Consider the following 23,575-nt stretch of genomic DNA (forward strand, 5'->3'; position numbering starts at 1 on the left):
TTAATACTATATTCATAATTTCATTCACATACGGGGAATAAGTTAATGAACATACTCTACTAATTGGAACATTATCCAATTTTCCTTTTTTCACACTACTGATTTCTTGCACTATTCCTAATATAGGACAATATTTATTACCCCATTCCTTAATAACAAACTGTGAAACGTCCTTCAACAAGCCATCCGGGTAGCCTCTATTACTAAACATAGATGTTATAAATTCTATTTCCCTTGTCATAATTTCATAATTTGATGACATCCTGGCTGCTCTAATGCACTGACCCTTAAAGATGTTTTTTAGCATATGTCTTGGATGATGACTAGTAAATTCCATATATCCATTCGAAAATGTTTTCTTCCTATATATCTCCGATTGAAATCCAAGTTCCGTGTGTTTTATATATGTATTCAACTAACAGATCCCTTCATAACTAACACTGTATGTGAATTAAAAAAAACTACTTGTATTATTCAAGTAATCTATAAATTCATCTATCATTTCAACCGGTCCTTTCCATAAGACAAACATATAGTCAAGAAACCTCGTATAATAAGAAATATGTTCATAATATTTGCAGTTAAATAAAAATGTATTTTTCCACTCTAGCATAACCATATTTGCAAAAATAGGGGCACGTGAAGCCCCCATAGCTACACCACTTACTTGTTTAAAATATTTGCCGTCATAATATATGAAGTTATTATTCAATACCATTTCCATCATATCAGTTATTAAGTTAATTCGATCCCATGTCAAATTAGAATATTTTCTAAGACTATTACAAAAATCTTCAAGTCCCTGTTCTTTCGGGATACATGAAAATAATTTGTCGACATCAATAGTTATATATGTTAATTTCTCATTCCATTTATCAGGTATGAGTTGAGCAAGAAATATCCATGAATCTTTAATGAGATGAGGAATGTTTCTATATGAGTTTAACCCATCTGTCTATCACCACACATATATTGAATGTTTTAGGCTTACTTCCAGAATTGATTGGGCGAAAAGGGGGTTTACTAATATTCTTATGTACCTTTGGTATACCTATAATGGTAGCTAGAGTGGGAAATTCTACTTTCATAAATTCATATATATCTTCTGTTATTCTCTGATCCAATAAATATTCATCTAATGCCAAATCTAGTTTCCTATAACTTAAATTTATTTCACTAATAGAAGTGATTTCATAATTTCCGGTGTCAATTAATATTTTTTGGATTTCATTGACATAATCAATAGTATTGTATAAAACTATCCCCTCTCCCTTATCGGGTTTCATTACTCTGATATTTTTATTATTCATAAGTTCTATTAAACATTCCCTTTCTTTTGTAGTCAAATTATCCATCACCTGTTGTTTATTAATATTTTGACTATAGTTATAAATATCAGAACAAACCAATTCTTCAAAATTTTCAACCTTTTTATTAGGGGGTGGTATAAATGTACTTTTTTTCTTTAATTTATTACTTTCCATTGTAAATGCATCTTTTTTATTTTTGTTGTTAAACATTAATGCTAAATTTAATCTTCTACAATACAATTTTACATCTATAATAGTGTCTACTAAATTAAACTTGGCGGCAGGTATATATTTCATTTCTTTAATAAATAAGGTTCCTAATTCATCCTTTATACAATAATTGGTGTAATTATACACCATAAGATCATTAACATGATGAATAATATTTTCTTCTTCTTCTCTAACAATATTATCCACAAGACTTACTCCGTCTAGAGTGTCATCTGGGGTATTATGTGCCATCACATTCTCTAGTACTGCCTGTACCGATTCCCCCGATAGCTCTGTTTTGTTGCTGAGGTGAAATAACGACCCCCCCCCCTGAAAATTCATATGCTCATCTGTATGTGTCACTGCATGATCATCCCATCTGTTTTCCTTAGTGTGTTTACGCTCATTACCCATATATATGCCCTATTTTCTTTGTATTGTGTAACATCCCGATTTAACTTTTTGTTCTTCCTTTCATATAATTTTTCCGCATTACTTTCTGCATATTTGAACTGTCATATAATGCATGCCATTGTGCAAAAAGTACATCAGACACTATATCACTATTCAATTTTTCAACTTCCAACACAGTTTTACTAAGTTTTTCATCATTCTTTTTGACCAATAAATTCATATAATTTATTCCAAATGAATTAAATATAGCATTAAATTCCATCTTTGTATCAGTATCTAAATTAATACCCATGGGTACCTTAAAAAATCTCATACCCATCGGTACTATTCCCATGGATATACATTTAGTATGATATGCATTATCTACTTTGATTGTTTTAACAACCTGCAATAATTTTCCAAGTTCAAAAATCTTTTCCTTTAAGGTTCCTTTTTTATACTTATTATCATTTCTATCATAAAAATGTTTGTATATGTTCTATCAGACATTTTAAATTCAACATTACTAGTTAAAAAAATTGTCCAATCTCAAATGACCATCGTCATTTGTGTTAGTTAAGTCATTGGTAGCTCTCGGACTTGATAAAGTATTAAAAGTACCTTTAGATGAAAAATTATTCGATTTAGTCGAAGCTGCATATGTTTTTACTGGTAACAGTCTTTTAGGGCGAGCCCCCATCCGCTCGCTGTCATCCTCTTGATGAAACAATGAAAAATCAAATATAAAATCATGCTCAGAAGTCACACTGGCCTTTCCTTTTCTTGACTAGTATTGAGTAAAATGTTAGATATATCCTGACTCCACATGCCAGGTTCCCCCTGACCATTAGGAATAGACAATTGAGATGGCACCTTGCTTTCCATGCTCAATGTTTCTTTCTGTCCGCAGGCTTCACCTCTTGGAATACTGCCCGTATGTAGTCGTCCCACTACCTCTATCAAGCGGGCCACCTCTTCTCGAAGAGAACGAACCTCAGACTTTAGGGAAACAAACTCATCCTTATTCAATGAAGTATCCGCCGCCTCGCTTACTTTCTCCATAGCTGACCAACACCATAAATATTCGAACACAAACTGCAACACCAGAACTGATGAAACAAGACGGTCAACTCACCGTCCCAGCTAGGTTTAAAGAGTAGCATGCAGGCTTACTCGAATAAGGCAAAAATGGTATATATCCAAAGATATATTTATTGAAGACAATCCACAGTACTGGAAACTAAAATCCACATGAACAACTGTTAAGCGCTTTCATCCGCTTATCGCAGACTTCTTCAGAACAGCTGATTGACTCACAATACAATCCTTTTAAAATCTTTTTGGCGCCATTCTAAAGGCAAAAATTTAAAGTGCCAGTGCTTAATATAATTTGTACATATTTTAAAAAACATAATTATGAAGACAACCAATACATCAATATATCCTAAAACTTACTAAAACCTTAAATAATAATTAATATAAATACTTTTCTAAAAAATACTAAATGAATAAAATTGCAATACCAAACTTCATACCCCACTGATGTAACTAACTAACAAACACATACATAATTTTATGATAACATATTGCATCTGATGGTGACTGATCAAGCCAACATTAGAAAGGGTTTAATAGAAATAAAATCATTTAGACCCGGTTCCTTTGTGGCATCGGTCAACACTTGCCACATGCTTTTTTTTTTGCTTAGTATTGCTTTAAAATTATACTTCTATTTGATGTAAAAACTTGATCTTTTATGGCAAAATGGAAACTATGATATTCACCTTTCTTCTCTATATGTCTATATAAAGCATTCTTGGTGTCATGTACCCTAATTCTGTAAACATGATCATAAATTATTTTCTTAAATAGTCTCTCTGTTTTGCCAATATAGTTAGCAGGGCATAATGAACAACTAGCTAAATAAATAATATTCTTACTGTTACAATCCCCCCTTCTAAATTTAATGTAGGTCCTGTTTAAATTCTGTAATTTTATTCCATCACTCTCATTAATCAAATGACAATGATTACATGACCCACATTTAGTAGTAGCCTTGTTACTATTGTATCTGTCTCTTTCTGTACTCCCTAACTGTAATAACCTCTTAATGTTCAAACCCATCTTAAACACAAAACTGGGTTTTTCACCTAATATCTGTTTGATATCATCAGCTACTGTTAAGTTCTTCCAATATTTTAATACTATATTCATAATTTCATTCACATACGGGGAATAAGTTAATGAACATACTCTACTAATTGGAACATTATCCAATTTTCCTTTTTTCACACTACTAATTTCTTGTTGTATTCCTATCTATAGATATATATATATATATATATATATATATATATATTTGCAAATATGGTTATGCTAGAGTGGGAAAATACATTTTTATTTAACTGCAAATATTATGAACATATTTCTTATTATATGAGGTTTCTTGACGATATGTTTGTCTTATGGAAAGGACCGGTTGAAATGATTGATGAATTTATAGATTATTTGAATAATACAAGTAGTTTTTTTTTAATTCACATACAGTGTTAGTTATGAAGGGATCTCTTATTTGGAAACATATATAAAACACACAGAGCTTGGATTTCAATCGGAGATATATAGGAAGAAAACATTTTCGAATGGATATATGGAATTTACTAGTCATCATCCAAGACATATGCTAAAAAACATCTTTAAGGGTCAATGCATTGGAGCAGCCAGGATGTCATCAAATTATGAAATTATGACAAGGGAAACAGAATTTATAACATCTATGTTTAGTAATAGAGGCTACCCGGATGGCTTGTTGAAGGACGTTTCACAGTTTGTTATTAAGGAATGGGGTAATATTGTCCTATATTAGGAATAGGACAAGAAATTAGTAGTGTGAAAAAAGGAAAATTGGATAATGTTCCAATTAGTAGAGTATGTTCATTAACTTATTCCCCGTATGTGAATGAAATTATGAATATAGTATTAAAATACTGGAAGAACTTAACAGTAGCTGATGATATCAAACAGATATTAGGTGAAAAACCCAGTTTTGTGTTTAAGATGGGTTTGAACATTAAGAGGTTATTACAATTAGGGAGTACAGAAAGAGACAGATACAATAGTAACAAGGCTACTACTAAATGCGGGTCATGTAATCAATGTCATTTGATTAATGAAAGTGATGGAATAAAATTACAGAATTTAAATAGGACCTACATTAAATTTAGAAGGGGGAATTGTAACAGTAAGAATATTATTTATTTAGCTAGTTGTTCATCATGCCCTGCTTACTATACTGGCAAAACAGAGAGACTATTTAAGAAAAGAATTTATGATCATGTTTACAGAATTAGGGTACATGACACCAAAAATGCTTTATATAGACATATAGAGAAGAAAGGTGAGTATCATAGTTTCAGTTTTGCCATAATGCATCAAGTTTTTACATCAAATAGAGGGGGCAATTTTAAAGCAATACTAAGCAAAAAAGAAAGCATGTGGCAAGTGTTGACCGATGCCACAAAGGAACCGGGTCTAAATGATTTTATTTCTATTAAACCCTTTCTAATGTTGGCTTGATCAGTCACCATCAGGTGCAATGTGTTATCATAAATATGTGTTTGTTAGTTACATCAATGGGGTATGAAGTTTGGTATTGCAATTTTATTAATTTAGTATTTTTTTAGAAAAGTATTTATATTAATTATTATTTAAGGTTTTAGTAAGTTTTAGGATATATTGATGTATTGGTTGTCTTCATAATTATGTTTTTTTAAAATATGTACAAATTATATTAAGCACTGGCACTTTAAATGTTTGCTTTTAGAATGGAGCCAAAAAGATTTTAAAAGGATTTCATTGTGAGTCAATCAGCTGTTCTGAAGAAGTCTGCGATAAGCGGATGAAAGCGCTTAACAGTTGTTCATGTGGATTTTAGTTTCCAATACTGTAGATTGTCTTCAATAAATATATCTTTGGATATATACCATTTTTGCCTTATTCGAGTAAGCCTGCACGCTACTTTTTAAACCTAGCTGGGACGGTGAGTTGACCGTCTTGCTTTATCAGTTCTGGACTTATCTGAAAGTGGTAGAAACCAGCAAATGAAAGAGCATTCAGACCAGCAGCAAAGAGGTTCTGAGGACTTCACATCTGGATGTCACCTTTATGCCCTATGCTGTGCACAGGGAGCATACGTGTGGCATACGGCGTACCCATTACAACCTAAAGAATTTTGCATACTGGCCAGATGTCAGGCTGCCCTTGGCAGGTGATTGCTATTCTAAGGAATACTGCAACAGTGACATGGAAGGACATATTTCTGAGATGAGCTAAAGGAATAATATTTTTTTGAAAGAAAGTAAAATACACAGAAATAAATATATTAAACAAATACTTCATCAACTACAACATCTTCTTTGATATCTGAATATGCACCATACTTATTCAACTTAAAGATTGAACATTGCTGAACTCCTCTTTCTGAAAGCTTTGGCTCAATCTGTTAGAGCACTTAAAATGGCAGCAGTGCACATCTCATTAAGGGAAGTTCATGAGCTGTTTAAATAAACACTACTTTAATGGTATCTGTAGGGTATTTGCACATAGTCTGTGGCACATTTGTGTTACCTTTATTATTTTAATATATCCAAAGGTTCTCAGGGCAACTTAACAACCAATTTTCATATTAACTAAACAATTTCAGGAAGCATGACTTACCCACTGCATTTTCTCTTTCCCTTAGAGTCTGGTCCACATACAGTTTAGTCTTTTTTGGGACATTCAGTTTAACACTCTGAGCTAAAGGAGGCCCAGGGCTTGTATCCTTCTCTTGAAAAACAGCAGTCCTCTTCAGGATTTTGATAATCAGACCTCCACCTACATAGGGAAATCATCATTACATTTTGAAATTACTGCAACTTGACCCTTATGGTAGCACAGTACATACTACTTCACTGTAACCATAAATTTTCAGTTCAAAATAAGATAACGTGTGAGATATAAAACAATAGCCTGGAAGACAAAAGAGAGAAAAAAACACACTGCGAAGTCTGTCCAAGCAAATGGAAGTGCAGTTCTTTTACTCCCAGTACAAACCATTTTAGAATAAGATCAGACATTCTATGCTAATATAATGATTGAAGACAAAGAGATTCATTGACAAATAAGATGAGCCTGATTATTTTTTTCTGAAGTTGCCTATCAGTCTTACTATGCAAACAATTATCAGGAACTTAAATAAAATAGGTTCATAGGTTAATATTAGGTTAACTGCCCTTGTTGGTCATTTTAAGCCTAGCCAATTATCCCATACATATTCAGAGAGATCCATCATGTCTCTCTTCATATAGTCCAGTGAGGTACATCTTAGGTCATTTACGCCCAGATGGACTATGACCGTATCATACTGGTATTGTGTTTTAAAGATCTAAGTCATGTGTAATCTGTCGTATCCTGGCTCCAGACAGACAGCTCACTGTGAACTTCTCCTTGTTTAGACTGGAAAGGGGGACATCAGTGTATCTTACAATGGAATCCCCAAGAACTAGAATGTTTGGTTCTATCACCTGTTGTTTTTTAATTTCTCCAAGTCTTTTGGGTTTCTAATACCATAACGGAAATGGACCCCATTCTTAAGTCGAAGTACGATTAAAGTTCATGAAATTAGTATTGTTTTACTCTGATGTCAGCCAAAAGTGCTCCTTACAGCACCCGCAATGTGCCCAGTAATGACTCCTGCAATCCATACAGTGTTACATGAATTGGTAACATTTCTAAATACGATTGAAAACTCTTTTTTATAAGACTAGTTGCTCCTTCTACTATTGGAACTGTCTGGGTATCTTTCTTCCAGATTGCTCTCCTTTCTGCTTGCAGATCAAGGTAATTTATGACTGTCTCTCTCTGTATGCAAGACACTGTAGTCACTAGGTGTGGCGATTTCAATGATCAATGCTACTTTTGTCTTCTTTTCTTGGACCACTATATCCGGTTTTCTAGCATCTATCTTTTGAACTGTTGGTACCCATCATTTTTTATGATTCTTTTTGGCTCATGTTTCCAGTGTTTTTCTGCCACTTCGATACCATAATGTTTGCACAATCTCCAGTGTAACAGTCTTGACTCATTATTATGCCTCTCAGTATACAGTCCCTCTGCAATTAGTGCATTGCAACCAGCAACAAGATGTATGACTGTTTCCGATTCGGTTTTACAAAACCTACACGTCTGTTTCTCCCACATGTTCAACAGACTTTGTAAACCAGCAGTATATGTAGCCCACTATCTTGGGCTGCCAATATTAACCTTTCATTTCTTGATGTGAATTCACCACTCCTTAACCATTCATGCGTTCATTCTTGATCAACATGAGGCTCTTCCAGAACTTTTTTATACTTGCAACTATATTCATGTTTTCTTCCACATTTCTTGCCTTCTCTCCTGGTCCTTCACCTTATATTCTTTCTTTTGTTGTTTAGCACATTCAGTTGCTGCCTGGTTTTTATCTACTTCTGGTTTGATTTCCATTCCTGCTTGAAGTCAATATGCTTCTGCTAAATTAAACAGAGATGTCATCTTAGATTTATTCTCCTCATGTTTCAAAACTTTTACATTTGGATCTTGTGAGTTCAGTAGATATGTGTGGAGTCCCACAATTGCAGATCTGTATATATAATCAAGTTCAAGGAGGCCCATCCCTCCTTCGGAACGGGAATGTATAATCTTGGTATACATTGATTTTTATAAATCATTTGGTGAGCATGGAGCATCCTTCTTGTTTTAATATCTAATCTATCCAACACTTTTTGGGGCCAGTCAATCACTCAAAAACTAAAAGTTAGGACAGGAACACCAGACTGATTTATGGCTTGGATCTTGTTCCTAGATGTCAGTGCTGTTTTCAGGATTAATTTAAGTCTTCTAAAGTACTCCTTACTGAGTTTTATTTGCATTTGTTCATGTTTTATTGCTGATCCTTCATCAGTTCCCAAGTATTTATACACTCCCTCTTGCTCAAGTTCTTTTATATCACATGCTTGTCCCAACTGATGTTTTCTGGGTGCTGCAGTTTTCCTTTTTTAAAGGTAGCTTTTGCACATTTATCAAGATCAAATGACATTCCAATATCATCTGAAAAAGTTTTGACAACCTGCAGCTGTGCTTTTAGTTCCTCATCTGATGAGCTACACCGTTTTAAATCATCGACAAAGAGAAGATGCAAAGTCATTAGACTTTGTTGTTTTCTAGGAGCCAAATTGTAGCCATGGCCTAAGCTGTTAAGTAAACAGCTTAATGGATTAATGGCAAGGCAGAATAGCAATGGTGAGAGAGAGTCACCCTGGAATATCCCCCTTTGAATTTTTATCCCTGGGATAATAATCTGTCCTTTATCGTGGCTTAATTGCAAAGTGGTCTGCCACTGTTTCATGGTTACTGTAATGTAGTCAATCAGTGTAGGGTTTAACTTATAGATATTTAATTACTCTTATCCATGAATGTGGGATACTACCAAATGCTTTTTTGTAATCAGTCCATGCCATACTTAGATTCTTCCCATTCTTACAGTTCTCCACTATAACTTTGTTTAACAACAAATGATCCTTTGTTCCATATGACTTTCTTTTGTTGCTCTTTTGTTCTACTGCCATAATTAAGTTTTCTTCTAAATAACTATCAACTGTGTCGGCATCCATTCACGTGTATAGTTAATACGTTGCTGGAAGACAAGTTATTGGTCTATAATTTTTAGGGTAGCTTGCAGGTTCACTCGTAAGTAAGAGCATTGTGTTTCCTGTTGTTAAACAGTGCAGTGTGTGTGTTCAGGGTGCGCATATAAATAGTTCTTACGCATGGCTAAATCCTTGTGCAAAGAAGTTAATAATTTAAGCCAAAAGTTAGGTACTGCATCTGGGCCTGGGGTTTTCCAGTTAGAGGCTTTTCTCAACTTTGTTTCAGTCTCTCTGACTGTTATTTCAACCCATTTCATATCCTGTACCGTTAAACTTCTTATTCTTTTTTTTACTTCTTCTATCCATTTAGCATATTTGCTATGTTCCACAGGATCTTCACAGATACTTCTCCAAAACATATCTACTTCCTCTTTTTTTGGCGGTCTTTCAATTCCTTTTATCTTATTTCCCAATTCTCTATAAAACTTTTTCGGGTCATCAATAAATTGCTTATTTTGTGCTTTTCCCTTATACTGATCTTCGTATCTTCTAAGTCTTTCTGTCTGTTTTGAAATTTTTAGTTTATCTCCAACAGTGCATACCAGATCCTGGTATGTTCTAATACTGCACATTGCTTTTATCACATCTATCTTTCTTAGTATTTTTGTTGATCTATTCCCTCTGCTATAATCTTCTAACAATGACACTTCCTGTCTTAGCTGCTTTACAGTTTTCTCTGTTCGATATTTACATGATGGTATTCGCTTTCGCCCCCTCTTTTCTCTCGGTACCCTGTGTTCCTGTAGTAGAACTTTATCGGTTATTAATTTAGCAGCACAGTAATATATTCTGTTTACTTCGGTTATATCGCATGGATCACTATAGACAGTCCTAATTACTGTGTTCATTTGTTTTATCAAGCTTCTGACTTTTGGGATTTTATTAACCTTCTGCAGTCTACTTCTCTCACTGATCTTGATATATCTGTCTTTGTCTATTAAATCAAGCAACTCTTCTCAACTCATTTTCTTCCATACTGAGGGCACATCCCTTGTTTTTCGTTCCCACCAGGCATTCTAAAGAAAGTTCTATTGCATCTTCCTGTGGCACATTCTCTTCAATTTCATCCTGTGTTTTCTGTTGTTCTGTTATATGGGAACTCACTAACCTATCACTTCTCAACATTGACTGCATCAGTTTCCACAGTTTCCTGTTCCTTTCCTTGCTGTCTAGCTTCAAATGAACGTTTATACTGGTTTCCTGTGCAAGGCTCCAAAATATCTTGATATAGCACCTGACCAATTGCTTCCTGTTCCACTGGTTTCCCCTTAATTTGGATATCTGTTGCTCTATCCTGTTGTGGTGCTTTCTGCATTTGATTTGCTACACTGAATCCTTCTCTTTGCAGCTGTTCCATAACCTCAATTTCTACTTCTTTGATTTCTCCATTACTAATCTGTTTTTCTACATTTCCTCTTAGTCTTCTTTCTTTTTTGTATTGTAAAGTTTTCCATATCTGGATTCCTTTTCCCTATATTTTTCTTCAAATATCTTTGGTGCTACTCTTTTTGTATTGGTTAGTTTTTGTTTTCTCCTTTGCATAAATATTACACCATATTATTTTTGGTTAGTTTTTGTTTTCTCCTTTGCATAAATATTATACCATATTATTTTTGTTTTCCTTTCCCATCTCCATATTTCTTCTTCACATGTCTCCTGATCTTCTTGCTTTTCCTTATTCTGGGTATTCACTCCATCATGCTGTGATGTAGTCTGTTTTAGACCTTCTACATTAAATCCTTCACTTTGCAGGCACTCCATAACTTCAACTTCTATTTTCTTTAACTTCTGCTTTACTAATCGTCTTTTCTACATTACATATTTGTGCTATTAATCTTTTTATTGTGAAATGTTCCATATCTGGATGCCTTTGCCTGTATTTCTCTTTGAATATCTTTGAGACTGCCTACTCTATATTAGTTAACTTGGCTTTCTCCTTTGCAATAATATCGCACCATATCAAATCTCTCTTTCTTTCCCATGTACATATAGGTTCATAGGTGTGTACTAGGCTAATGGCCCTGGAACCTTTACAAGCCTGGCCCATAGGATTACCCTGGCATCATGCCATCCGACCTTAGCTCCCGGTGCTTCTGTCAAGTACAGCCACTGGAGTAATCTCGGGGGTTAATTTTCTATTTCCCATCCACTCATCAAGATTTCTCTTGAAAAGGGCCAGTGAGGTGTTCTGTTTGACATGTATGGGAAGTCTATTCCATAGCATGGGCAGTCTCTGGGTTATGAATCTGTCCCTCCAGCATGTTCTGTTGATTGTCGTAATGAGGTTGGTCTGGAGTGGAGGGATTGGGATTTCTTTAGATGTAGCATTTCTAACAGACCTGGGTCAGACACGGTTTTGTAAGTCAAGCAGAGATCGCCTCTAAGTAGGCGATATGAGACAGAGAATAGTTGAAGTTTTTTTGAGTCTGTCCATATAGGACAAGTGTTTAAGGCCTAGAATCCTCTTTGTGAGGTACTTTTGCGGGCTCTCCAGTTGTTGCAGATGTCTAATGAGGTACATGCCAAATGGGGCACTGCACTGGCCTAAAGAGGGAAGAGTAGAGGGAGACAATGACCTAATTCTTCCTGGATGCAAAACCCTTAGTAATGAGATGTGCTACATAGAAGGACTTTCTGAACACAGTGGCAATATGGTGGCCGAAAGAGAGGTTGCTGGCAATCTGTGTTCCCAGATCTTTTATAATACCGTCTGTGTTCAGTGGACTACCATCGAGGTGGTAATTCATGGGAACTGGGGTTTTCCCAAAGGGGATGATGATACATTTTTGGCACTGAGCTTAAGGCCATGGTTCTGACACCAGTCATTGGTCTCAGTGAGGCCTTTCTGTAGGATGCCAACATCACTTGGGAAGTTAATAATAGCTCCCAACTTGCAATTGTCTACAAACTTTGTCAGCCAGAGTCCCTTCATGTTGGCCTGAACTTCAGAGAAGTAGATACCAAACAGGAGAGGACCTAGGACTGACTGGTCGGCAGTCTGACATGGAATCAGCTATTGTCACACTGTGGGTTCTGTGAGCCAGTTTGCAACCCACCTAGTGATATAGTGGTTGATGCCTAGCTTACTGAGTTTTTCTAGGATTCCTGAGAGGGGAATAGCATCAAATGCTTTGGCCAGATCAAGGGAGGCTGTGTGAATCACCTTGCCTTCATCCACAGCTCTAGTGACTGACTCAAAGAAGTTGACCAAGTTGAGCAGGCATGTTCTACCCTTCACAAAACCAAACTGTGTGGGATCCAGAGTTTGGAGATTCCATATATCCTTGTTTCTTAGGTCCAGGATGATGATACGTTCCACAGCTTTGCATATCAGACTCGTTAGGCTAATGGGGTGATAGTTCCCAGGGTCTGTAGTCTCTCCTCCTTTATGGAGAGGGATGACTGTAGCAGTGCGCCATTCGGTAGGTACAAAGCCTGAGGTGAGGCTGTGATTGAGAACAGGGCACACAGGTGAGGTGCCAGTTCACTCTGTAGTTCATGTAGAACACAGCCAGGGATATTGTCAGGTCCCATAGAATCTGCATTCTTGGCCTTGGACAGTGCTGTTTTAACCTGTGTAGCAGTAACACTGGGTGCCTGGCAATCTACTATTAATGTGATAGGCCCTTTGGAAGGGGAGAGAGGGGTAAAGTTGGCACTGAATCTGTTGGCCAGTATTATTGGCAATATCTGTTGGCTCGGTATAGGCGGTACCATTGTGCAGAAGCTCAGAGCAAATCTGGGTATTGTCATGGAAATTCTTTACATAACTATAGATGGCCTTGTGGTTTCCTTTACTATCTGCCACAATTCTGTTTTCATAGCTAGATTTAGAGGATTTGATGAGGGATCTCGACTTTTTGTTGAGGCTGATAAGGGAGTTTTTCCAGTCCTGGGACTTCACCTTATCAGTCTCCTCCTTCTGTTGTAGAGTTTGTTTATGGCAGGGGACCACCAGATTGGCTTCCTATTTTTGGAGGAGAGCGTCTTGGTTCTATTGGGCATGGCGAGATCCATGCATTTGTGTACATGTTTGTACAGTGCATTGGTGTATGACTCGGAGATCATGCAACTACTCTCCATTTGCCTGGGTGCCGTGAAGTTAACCACTTCTGTTTTTAGGAGCCCAAAGTTAGCTTTTAGAGAAATTTTTCATGGTGGTTGCCTTTGCGAGGGGGGTGGGGTGGGAGGGATGGGTGGGAGGGATGTGGATTTCCAATGTGATTAGTTTGTGGTCGGATCTAACCAGGGAGGAGTTGACTATTGGTGTAGAGCAACAGTTGCCCGTGTTAGTAATGACCGGGTCAAGGATGTTGCTATCTCTAGTTGGGGTAAGACCGAGCTGGTCCAGGGCATTGGAATTAATGAATTCCAGGAAATGTTGGGCAAGTGTATTGGTACATGAGTAGTTTTCCCAGTTAATGGAGGGGTAGTTGAAGTTGCCCAATATGAGAGTCTTAGGTTTCTTTTTTATATTTTTCAAATATCTCTAGGTTTTGTTTATATTTTCTCACTTCCTCAGATGGTTCTTTTTCCAAACAGATAAAAATTTCTCGATCTATATACTGTTTTTCAAAAATCTGTTGTATTAATGAACACAAATTTATATTTGAAGCTTCTGACAGTTTTTCCTGCGGAAGTATTTTTCTTTCCTCTAATTTCTCTCAATCATTTTGTATATCTTGTGTATGGAAATTCTGGGCTTTTTACATAATAGTAACAATACATAATTTTTTTTCTTATCCTAAATAGTCCACTCTATCGTCTTTATGGCTCTTCTTTGGCCAATCAATTTTTGTCGTTTTTGTGGACTGTTACTTCCTTCAACGGGGGGGGCATCCTCCCCCTGAGCCTGGCCTGGATCCATTGTAGGAATGTTTCCATATTTTGAGGATTCTACACTGTCATTTTTTTCCAGCCCTGGCACCAGTGTGCCTACCAGGATTGGGCACTTTTTTTATCCTGGGTCTTGTGCACCTAGCTATCTTTTTTAATTTTTGATTTATTTCAGTCCATGATACATAAATACAGTCTATATATCAGTCTCACCTTGGTGATTTTATATATACATATATATATATATATATATATATATATATATATATATATACATACATACAGATATATTGGCTATATATCTGTTGCCTTATGGGCTTGGAAGTGGGGCTACTATGATTTTCAGAGTTATATGTTTTGTGAGGTACTGTCTTTTTTGAGTGCGGAGTGTGCACAGGTCCACTGGAGATGCTTTTTGGAGGACTTGGAGGTTTGGGTAGATGACAAGTGAGTTCCTCCACATATGTGGGCTAGATGTTTGTTCCTTAGTGGTGGTAGTGAGTGCTTTTGGTGCAACACTAACAACCTAGTATGCATTTTTCGTGTGTGTATGTCAGAGCTTTGCCTCCAATGACATTGTATATCTACATCTCTCACACACTGTGTTTGTCTGTCCTAAAATAAAATGGTTGTCAGTGAACATGAGGCAGTTACTACACTGCTTCAGGATGTCCATATCCACCATCACAGAAACACAGATCATAAGGAAGCACCTATCCATTATACTAGATCCACAGTAGGTGGGAAGGAGTAGGGGACAGTCTCTTAAAGATTTATGTGAGAGTGTTTAATAGTATACTAATAAGTGACCTGCATTGGTGTTGGCCTCTGCACAAAATGAGAACTCTTCAAGCAGCTGTGACAAGTGGGAGACTATGGAGAGCATTTCCTACAGAGGATTTTAAACTGGAAAGTTTTAAATAAAGAGTTTCCCTTCAATTTTTGCAGAATATGAACTAGGTGGGAGAAGTGTAGGGATGGCTGTAGAAGGCAGTCATAAAGTAGTATTTCTACCTGTAAATGATCCTTTGTACTCAAATAACGTGTCATTTTATTTTTGAAGAATTTCTTAGCTTGCTAGTAATCTGCGATTTGAGGCTTATAGAAAAAAATGGTCCATATTTGGCAGGGTAACTCCTCTGAAAGTTGAGATTATGAGAAAAAAAAAAAAACAGTTTCAGCCTTTGTAAAACTGTACCTATTTTCTCTAATTTTCTGAAAATCTCAGCAAGAAAATTACCAAGCAGTTAATATTTACTTAAAGGGGCATCTAACAGTTTGGCTTTGACATAATCTGGAAGAAACTGAAGATTCTCAGAAAAGAACCTGTTACAGCTGCACCAGATGATGCACCTATTGCATCATAACTGCACTTGATTGAATGTTTTGTAAGATTAAAAGCAAAGTTAAGCTTTTCTTTTAAGGAACATGTCACATCAGAGTCTGGTATATTAGATTTCATTTTGCACATGTTATCTAAAATGGAAAGCAAATATGCAGCTAAACATATTTGACAGTTTCTGACTCTAAAGGATAGAGTGGTGGATGTGCACACCTTCTTGCCATATCTATCCACGGCCGTGCTGACTTTGTCATTTGGTAGAGCATGAGTGGCAGGTCACAGCTTAGAAAGTTTGTCAGATTCTAAAGACATTATTACAGGACCACAGGTTCTTAAGAGACTGAGGCACCTTTTAAATCTGTCTTTTTTGGGAGAGGGAGTTGGAATTCTGGCGATAAAGAAGCTGACAGAAAGGTATCCTCTATGGCGTCTGAAACGTGAGCTATGGTTGAAGGTTTAGGGACCTCCATATTCAGCAACTTGTAGTATTACGTATGTGAGAGATCTGGCTTCTCTTCCATTTAAAAAAAAATATTAAATTCCATATACAGTGTTGCCAAAAGTAACCTCTTCAAGGGGGGAGTCAAAAGACAAACTGCGTTTTGGCTCAGATTCACAGCCAGTAGGAGAAAATATTGTGAAACATAACAAATCTTCAACCTTGGGAAAAGATGCCCTCTTTCTATTATGAGATTTTTAAGCAGATGAAGGAAACTAAGCAGCATGAAAGGTCATAAGGGCTTTAAACAAGCCTCGAGAAAAATTAAACCAATCAGGTTTTGGGTCTCTGTTAGAGATGGCATACCAGAGAATAACTGTATTTTGTTTTTGCTTTTCTTTTTCTAAGAGTTTCTCAGGAAATAATATAAGCATGAGGTTTATATGGACACAACTCAAGAAGGCTTTCTGAGGTGTCCTCTTGGACTAACAGTTGGTAAATTCCCCCTATTCCTTCAGTGAGTAATCAGCCCTGGTTCACCTTTCACTGCCGTATTGGCCATCCAGTCAGTCAATTTGGACATGCTTGAGCCCTGCATTATTTTAATCTGTCAGAGTCTCAAAAGGGGGCATAGGTACAGTAGTTAGATGGTCCAAAGACGGATCAAATACCTCAGCACAGACATCTGATTCTGACTCAAAAAAGTATATTTTTCTAAAAGTTTTGTCTCTTCTCTAGATTGTTTTACACTTTTCTCCCAGCCTGAAAGGGATGTCCAAGGCAGATAACTCAGAAGTCCTCACAGCTTGCACTAAAGCCTGAAGATGATTATTTAAATAAAGCCCAACAGAGTTCTGGCAAACTGCATATAAACTGAACAGTTTTCATAATAGTGTTCAGGATCTAACAAAAAAAAAAAAAAAAAAAACACGGAAAGCAAATTTTCTCACAAAATTTTAATAACTAAGAGGAAGGGGTACCCAACAGAAAAGTTGCCAAAAAGTTTGCAACTGTAGCTGACAGTATAGTAACCAGACTGAAAACTGACAAGGTTTTCATTCATGGACTGGCAGCAAGAAAGCTTTGAAGATTTTCATACTCATGCATCCCTTAAGTATCAGGGCATAGTTTAGAACAAATGAGAAAGGTGCCTAAGCTATTGTAGACTGACAAGATATATGGTATCCTTGGCAGGATATATCCCATAACTTATCTAGTGAAGAACACCTCTAATGTTTTCAAAATAAGAAACTACCCATGCTAAAACAGAAAAACCAAGGACAGATGCACAATATTAATACAACTATGTTGTTTTATTGCCTTTTTATTATTCCTTGCTTGGCAGGGCTTCAGTTCTAAACATCGTGGGGGTATTCAGTCCAAGTTCATAAGACTAAATAATACATAAATGTCCTAAGACCAACCAAACATAAATTCTTCTGATGTTCTACAACTCTTTTCTTGATAGCAGAGGAAGAAGTAGGTGTCTTGGTAAGGGGAAATTGAATATGTTTTCTTTTTCTTCTTTTTTCAGGGAAATGACACAAAAAAGTACAGCTGTGCAAGCTGAACTTACTATAACAGTAGATGTTCAAATGATCACTGTTGCAGTAGCCTTAGCTATATGGGTTATATCCTGCCAAGGCTGCCAGCTGTTACATCTCTGGCAGGATATAGCCCATATAGCTAAGGCTATTGCAGCAGTGATCAGTATGATGGACATACAATGTTTTAGCTCTTTTCTATGCAACTAAGAGTGCAAAGAAAGGTAGAAGCTTGATTTGAGTTATTTCTCCTACAGTTGAAACTGCCATTTCCTATTGGCCCACTGGGGAGGAATAAGCTGCCACTGTTTATATTTCTTCAAAAATTTTAACTGATGTTTAGTATTTAAAAAAAAACATATTGTGAACAGTTTCTGAACTCTTGCTGTTTATGTAAGCCAGACTTTTCTCAGAAATGTCACAGTTTAACCGTATTAGTAGCAGTCATTATTTTACGCTTCCCTAACAGTTTTACACATGCCTCTTTTTTGGGAAGACAAAGGACAGTACTAAATGGTCCAGAGACAATTAACTAAATGAAACATTATGTGAAAGGACAGTATGCAAACAGCAGTATAAATTGTGAAGTTTAGATCAGCAGCTGGAAATTCAAAAAACTCCTGAAGACACTCTCCTTTGGGAGTCAAAGATTGTTCCCAACTACTCGCATAAATTACCAAGATGGGTATCTGCTGTGTTGTGATACAATGTAAGTAGACTTAAGAGTAGATTTGACAAAAAAATAATAAATTCTTTCCTACAAACAAGGTCAAGCCATCTCAGATTTGTACAATGAAAAATGGAAACAAAAAGATGAACACAGGCAAGTAGAAGGTGCAGAGCAAATCTGGGTACTTTTCCGTTATCGGGGCAACAAGTTTAATGACCACTTGGAATATTAACATGCAGTCCCAATGATCGCACTGCTGCTGCTGATGTGAGTACAGCCTTCACTTCCTCTAACAAAACACTTCAAGTGGAAATTATGAAAAAAAGGGAATAATGTGCAGTTTTCCAGAGAAGGTACCCTGCTCACATTGTAAAACACAACTGGTTGATAGTCCAATAACTACCTTAGTTTCACCGGCCATCAGCTATGGCAACATGGTTTTCATAAACCTCCCTCTGTCCTCAAGCTCTTCATGTGTGGCTGCGGTGTTTCACTCCACCAAGCACACTTCTCATATTAGCCGTAATGCAACGACTTATGAACTCTCAGAAAGCAGCATAAAACTACATGGAAAGAATGCAAAGTGTCACCGTTAATTGAACATTATTTCTCTTTTTTTGGAAACCTGTACTAACCTAAACATCATACCATTTTTTTCAGCTAACTGCCAGTTCTTCCTCTCCTTGTTTGCTGCAGTTAAAATAACATTGTAGATTGACAACAGGGAAGAAAGTGGGTAAAGGATGCAACTTAAAAAGCTTTATTAAAAAGAGCGGACTGTTAACTTCGAGCGTGCTTGTATTGATTTTAGGTACGTGCCTGTTTTTGGATGTGCTTTTTCTCTTTCTGTGGAAGATGTATGAAAACAACAGAACAACTTCAACTTATACCAAGCTTTAACTCCTACAGATGAACAGAACTCAGTAAAAATATTAACCTGGGAACCTGACGAGTCTTACAACTGTTTAACTCATTCCCTCCAGTAGAGCTCTTTTGAGTGTGTACCTTTAACCCCTAGTGGGCGTGGCTTCAGCATTTAAAAATTTAAGTTATCACCTTACATTTTTAACAAATACCCATTGACAGAGGTCATATATCAATACAATTGTGTTTGCTATCATGTATGCTTCAAGATAAAATTTTCCAATACCTTGTATGTAACATGGTTTTGGAATTATTAATGCAAATATGAACAGGCAATATTTGACGCCTAGAGGAGCAGTAGGGTGTAACTGCAGAAACGCCTGGAGACGTCACTCGGCTGTAGTTTTGATTCAGGGCTAAACGCTGTGCGATCACTGCATGTTGCCCCGATAATGGAAAAGTACCCAAATCTGTATCTGTTTGAACAGGAAATAAGGTTCTCAGATATGCAAAATTCCATGCAAAGTAAGGAGACTGGCAGAAACCCAAGCAAGCAGAACTGTGTCAGGTTGGTAGACTGACAGAGAAACTGGTAGATTAAGACAAATGAAAACAGATAAATGTATAGTATAAGGGATATTGGGATGTTAGAATTGGATTAAATGTCAAACTGTGAACCCTGTGTCTGGGTCCTACTAAAGCTTATTTACCTTTAGTGGTCATTACCAGGGTACCATCTTCACGTCCATATCGGCCAAAACAAATACTGGTCACAACATCCTGCAAAGAGAAGTACCTGGTTAACAGAGAACCAAATGTTATAAAATGTAGAACTATATACATCTCAGCAAGCAAACTCGCCTGTATGGCATATATCTGGATACACAGATTAAATTTTCTGGTTATATTTTAACAAACAGTTCAATGTTACTCTACTGTAACTGCATGCAAAATGAGGTCTGTCTTCAGTACGAAGCATTAACCTCCTGAATAAATTATGGTACTCTGATAATGAGAGTAAAATTATAAAACAGATATTACCACAGTGAAATAAACTCTGTAGGAACTCTGCAGTATGTTCGTATATATGAAACATTCTCAGTTATTAGTTTTCTACAAGCTATGCATACAAAAAAAAAAAAAAAAGTCCTTGCTAAATATTGGCTTGTACTGGTGACAGACATCAGTAGTACAGGGGAGACAGCCAGAGTATAATACACAAAAATGGGGTAACACCATACAATATTAGAATTAACACTGAATGAAAACAATATGTTCAGCTCTAGGGCTGTACAAGGTTCATTTATACTTCTCGATACTTCATGTGCATCCTGCAAGATGAAGGAAATAATACTTTTTTTCTTCTGATACTTAACACAGCAGTCTGTATACTACAGAATTAATTCTTAGCATTGTTTATGCATTAATGCATGTTGTACAAGTCATCAAACAGGGTAGATGTGCTGGCATTGGGGAACATAATGAAACTAAGCATTAAAATGGAAAAAATATTACGCCTAAGAGAAAAAAAAACACCATGGCTTGTATGGTAGGAAATATCTCATAACTACATCCTCACTTCCTCCGACCATACTGCTACAATCCATCACTAAAGAAAGTAAAGATTGGAACTTCTGGTACGGTGGCTGAACATTAACTGCTGGTTCCTCTACTTTTTTGGTGCACAGGAAAATAAATTAATTTAATTGTATAAGCAGTGTCCCAAAGCCAAATACATACCAGTAAAGGTATGGGGCAACCATATAATTATTCGCTTCATAAATAAAAGAAAAGCAAATATTAAGTCTAGAATCAATAAGTAAACAAAGAAACCCCTTTGGTTGGAGAAACCTGTGGAAATGTCCGGTATGGTACAGAGTTATAACAATGAACATTAAGAGTGGGGAAAAGATACTTCATTGAGTTTAATTTTTCAGAAGTTAAAAAAAAAAAAAAAAAAAAAAAATTTTTCAGGAGTTAAAAAAAGAACAGTAAAATATATGACCAAATCACTCTGCAAAGTAAAAAAAATGTGGAGGTTGAGGAGGTCTTGACAAATTATGCTAATGATCTCCAATCTAAGGTTAACGAGAATGTGGAGCTCAAGAGAGTGTACGGTCTACCAAAGCTAGACTGGAATAAGTATAATCCCAACTGATGGACTATGAAAGATAGGGCAAGGAGAAAATAGAAGTTATGTTCTTACCATAACGTTCCATGTTAATTGTCTTCTTCTCGCCTTCTTCTTGCTGGATGGGTTCGGAGCCGACCTCGGCTCCGACTCGGCCACTCTAAAAGCTCGAGAGTTGGTTCCACCGGCTCGAGGCTCCCCTTATATCCCACAATGCTAGGCGAGAGTTACCTCAGATCTCGTTTGTAAGCTAACCCCAGCTTATAATAGTAACAAAATGACTATAAACAGAGTCCACCTCTAACAACAGGGAGAAAGAAGGGTGACCTACATCCTGATTCAGGAAATATGCAAAGCAGCATATGCCTAAGAAAGAGGTGGTAGAAAGAGAGGTCACAATCACAACTCCTCTAGGTCTGTCCAGGCCAGGGGGAAGGAGGGTGGGACGCAAGAAGAAGGCGAGAAGAAGACAACTAACATGGAACGTTATGGTAAGAACATAACTTCTATATGTTAAGTTGTCTATCTCGCCTTCATTCTTGCTGGATGGGACCGTGTCCCTAGCACCTTGTCCCGGGTGGCCTAACGGAACAGACTCCTGAGAACAGTGGAACCAAAGTTAGCTCTATGCCTAGAAGCTAAATCCAACTTATAATGAGAAATGAAAGTGTGAGGAGTAGCCCAAGTAGCCGCTGCACAAATGGTGTCAATAGGCAGTCTGTCTTGGAAGGCTAAGGAAGTAGCCAAAGCTCTGGTAGAATGGGCCTTAGGTTTATTAGGCAGCTTTTGGTGTCTAATCTCATAAACAAGGGAAATCAGAGATGTAAGCCATCTAGATAATGATACCTTTGAAACTGAAAGTCCCTTTCTGCCTTCTGCATAGGAGACAAACAGTTGGTCAGATTTTCTGAATTGTTTTGTTCTATCCAAATAGTACCTCAACTGACGATGAACATCTAGCCAGTGTAATTTTTGTTCAGACCTATTGGAATATTCTGGAAAAAGACAGGAGGTCAATGCTTTGATTTAGATTTGACGTCGAGACTACCTTAGGCAAAAGGACGGGTTGGTTCGTAAGGATACCCTGTCCTTATGGAACAATAGATAAGGAGGTCGACAGCTGAGTGCATGAAGTTCTGAGACTCTTCTAGCGAAGTAATAGCTACCAGAAAGAGAGTCTTCCATGATAGCAATTTTAATGAACAGGAGGCTGCAGGTTCGAAAGGGGGAAGAATCAAAGAAGTAAGAACTAAATTTAGGTCCCAAGGAGAAGGAGGATTTCTTATAGGAGGTCTGAGAAGAAAAACTCCTTTCAAAAAGGCTTTGCAAAGCTTGTGGGACATTAAGGCAGACTCAGAAATACCCACATGAAAGTTAGAGATAGCTGCCAATTGAACTTTAAGAGTAGAAGGAGATGAACCTGTATGGAAGAGTTCAGCTAGAAAATCAAGGACTATTTGGATGGAAGCAGTGAAAGGATCTATGTCCCTTCCTTGAGCCCAATAGGCGAAACGTTTCCACTTACTCAGATAAATCTTTCGAGTGGAAGATTTATGGGAAGCTATCAAAATATCTCGAACAGAGTGAGATAATTGAGGAAGCCTGGCTAAGGTTGGAACTGGAGGAACCAAGCAGTGAGGTTCAGAGAGGGGAGGGAGCGATGTAACTGACCCGATTGATGGATCAAAAGATCTGGAACTAGGTCCAGATGCCAAGGTCGCTCCCGTAGAAATTGATGTAGAAAGGGGAACCACACCTGTCGAGGCCAGTAAGGAGCAATGAGGATCAACGAGGCCTTCTGAGCGATAGCTTTCTGTATCACTTGAGAGATTAGTGGGAAGGGAGGAAATGCATACAGAAGTCCCCGGGGCCAAACTTGGACTACAGCGTCTCTGCTGGGTTGGCCTGGTAAAGGGAATAGAGTGAAATAATCTCTGCACTTGCTGTTTTGGGGAGTAGCAAAAAGATCGCAGCAAGGCTGACCCCACTTGAGAAAAATCTCTCTCACAACAGAGTCTTTCAGAGACCACTCGTGAGGCATGAGGATAGCTCTGCTCAATTTGTCCGCGATTTGATTGGACTTCCGGGATGTGCGTTGCTATCAGAAAC

At 37.1% G+C, this 23,575-nt stretch overlaps 1 protein-coding gene across 2 annotated transcripts in view; it reads right to left on the bottom strand.

Annotated features, from left to right (window-relative positions):
* Positions 1 to 23,575, bottom strand: part of BBS1 (Bardet-Biedl syndrome 1) — a 1,329,035-nt gene that overhangs the window by 380,982 nt on the left and 924,478 nt on the right. For both annotated transcript variants that reach the window (XM_044078217.1, XM_044078216.1), the window contains 2 exons: positions 20,046 to 20,115; positions 6,630 to 6,788 (listed from right to left, as the gene is read on the bottom strand). In XM_044078217.1, the coding sequence (XP_043934152.1) occupies positions 6,630 to 6,788; positions 20,046 to 20,115 (229 nt within the window). The remainder of the gene's footprint in view (positions 1 to 6,629; positions 6,789 to 20,045; positions 20,116 to 23,575) is intronic.

Source organism: Protopterus annectens, chromosome 7.part0, assembly GCF_019279795.1.
Source record: "Protopterus annectens isolate FY-2018-M chromosome 7.part0, PAN1.0, whole genome shotgun sequence".
In the NCBI taxonomy this organism is placed as follows: Eukaryota; Metazoa; Chordata; order Ceratodontiformes; family Protopteridae; genus Protopterus; species Protopterus annectens.